Source organism: Meleagris gallopavo, unplaced genomic scaffold, assembly GCF_000146605.3.
Source record: "Meleagris gallopavo isolate NT-WF06-2002-E0010 breed Aviagen turkey brand Nicholas breeding stock unplaced genomic scaffold, Turkey_5.1 ChrUn_random_7180001951340, whole genome shotgun sequence".
NCBI lineage: Eukaryota > Metazoa > Chordata > Aves > Galliformes > Phasianidae > Meleagris > Meleagris gallopavo.
This window is the reverse complement of record NW_011212480.1, coordinates 1-1,601: the sequence shown is the minus strand read 5'-3', so window position 1 is coordinate 1,601 and position 1,601 is coordinate 1. Positions and strand designations below refer to the sequence as shown.

The window sequence follows — 1,601 nt, the reverse complement described above, 5'->3', positions numbered from 1 at the left end:
CCACCTCTCGCTGCTGACCTGTTTGTGGTGCGTGGGGTCAGGCAGGGGCCGGTTCTGATCCCGTAGACACACTGATGTGCGTTGGCTCGCGTCGCTCCGCAGGGTTTTGCATTGGCCCACGTGGGCTCGCTTGGGCGTGCGGTGACTGCTGGCGATCCGCATCCACTGATGTGCTGGGCTGCAGGAGGAGACCGTGGTTAACGAGCTGCCGGTGACCACGTTGACCCACGCTGACTACTCCCAGCCTGCGTTCAGCTGCACTCGCTGGTGTTGACCCAGATTGACGAGGGTTGACTCGCATTAAATGCTATTGACCCACACTGAGGAGTGCTGCCTCACGCTGTCGAGTGGCGCTGACGAGCGGGTGCCTGGCGTTGACCCTCGTTGACTGTTTTCCCCCATCTTGGTCCACGTTGACTGTTTTTCCCCCATCTTGGTGCGCGTTGACTCACATTGACCCACATTGAGTGGTATCGACCCGTGTTGACCCGCGTTGACTGGTGCTGACCCACATCAACTGTTCCACCCCGTATTGGTGCACGTTGACTGGTGTTGACCGACGTGGATTCACATTGACCCACGATGACTGGTGTTGACCCACATTAAATCTTTTATCCCATCCTGGTGCACGTTGACCCGCATTGATGAATGCTGCCCTTTGTTGACCTACGCTGACTGTTGTCACCCCATGTTGGTCCACGTTGACCCACGTTGACTGGTTCTGCCTCGTGTTGACCCACGTTGACTGATGTTGACCCACGTTGACTGGTTCTGCCTCGTGTTGACCCACGTTGACTGATGTTACCCCATGTTGGTGCATGTTGACCCACATTGACTGATGTTACCCCATGTTGGTGCATGTTGACCCACGTTGACTGATGTTACCCCATGTTGGTGCATGTTGACCCACGTTGACTGGTTCTGCCCCGTGTTGACCCACGTTGACCCACGTTGACTGATGTTACCCCACGTTGACTGATGTTGACCCACGTTTGACTGGTTCTGTCCATGTTGACCCATGTTGCATGGCGCAGCCCCGAGCAGCCCCGTGCCCTCCTCAGTTACACTTGCAGTAGTAGGACCTGATGGCATCATTCCAGTCCCGGAAGAGCCCCCTTCGCACCTCTTGCAGCCTCGGGAAAGCACCCGCCGAGAAACTCTTTTTGTTGCCTTCCTTCCCAGCCCTGGACCACACCGTCAGCTCGCAACGCGTTCCCACCACCAACGAGGAGACTTCACCAGCCCAACCCGTGGGCATGTAGGGGACATCGGCACCTGGAGGCACCGCCAACGAACTGCCGGCGCAGCATCGTTCGTAGTAAACGCTGTCCTCGGTATAGAGCTGAGCGCAGAGCCGCGTGCCGTTAGCCGGTTTCAGATCGGCCGGGGTCGGGCATTGAGCCCCGCACACCGTCAGAACCGCCGCCAGCACCGCCGCCAGCACCGCCGCCATCCCGTCTTCTTGCCCTCCCCGCATCCGCTGCCCAAATATACCCGATCCCAAGGATGCGGGAAGGACGGGAAACCACCACGTGTCTGCTCGCACTCGATGTGCAAAGCTTTCCTTCCTGGGAAGGGACCCAGCTGGCCAGGCCTGACCT

General features: G+C 58.7%; 1 protein-coding gene across 1 annotated transcript; it reads right to left on the bottom strand.

The window, feature by feature from the left end:
* Window positions 1-615: 615 nt before the first annotated feature.
* Window positions 616-1,483, bottom strand: SYCN (syncollin). The gene has a single exon (XM_019611631.2). It carries the CDS (start codon window positions 1,475-1,477, stop codon window positions 1,058-1,060), a length of 420 nt encoding a protein of 139 aa, XP_019467176.1. The 5' UTR covers window positions 1,478-1,483; the 3' UTR covers window positions 616-1,057.
* Window positions 1,484-1,601: the final 118 nt, after the last annotated feature.

Excerpts from the sequence above, each read along its gene's own strand:
- SYCN (XM_019611631.2), bottom strand. The coding sequence starts at position 1,477 with ATGCGGGGAGGGCAAGAAGACGGGATGGCGGCGGTGCTGGCGGCGGTG.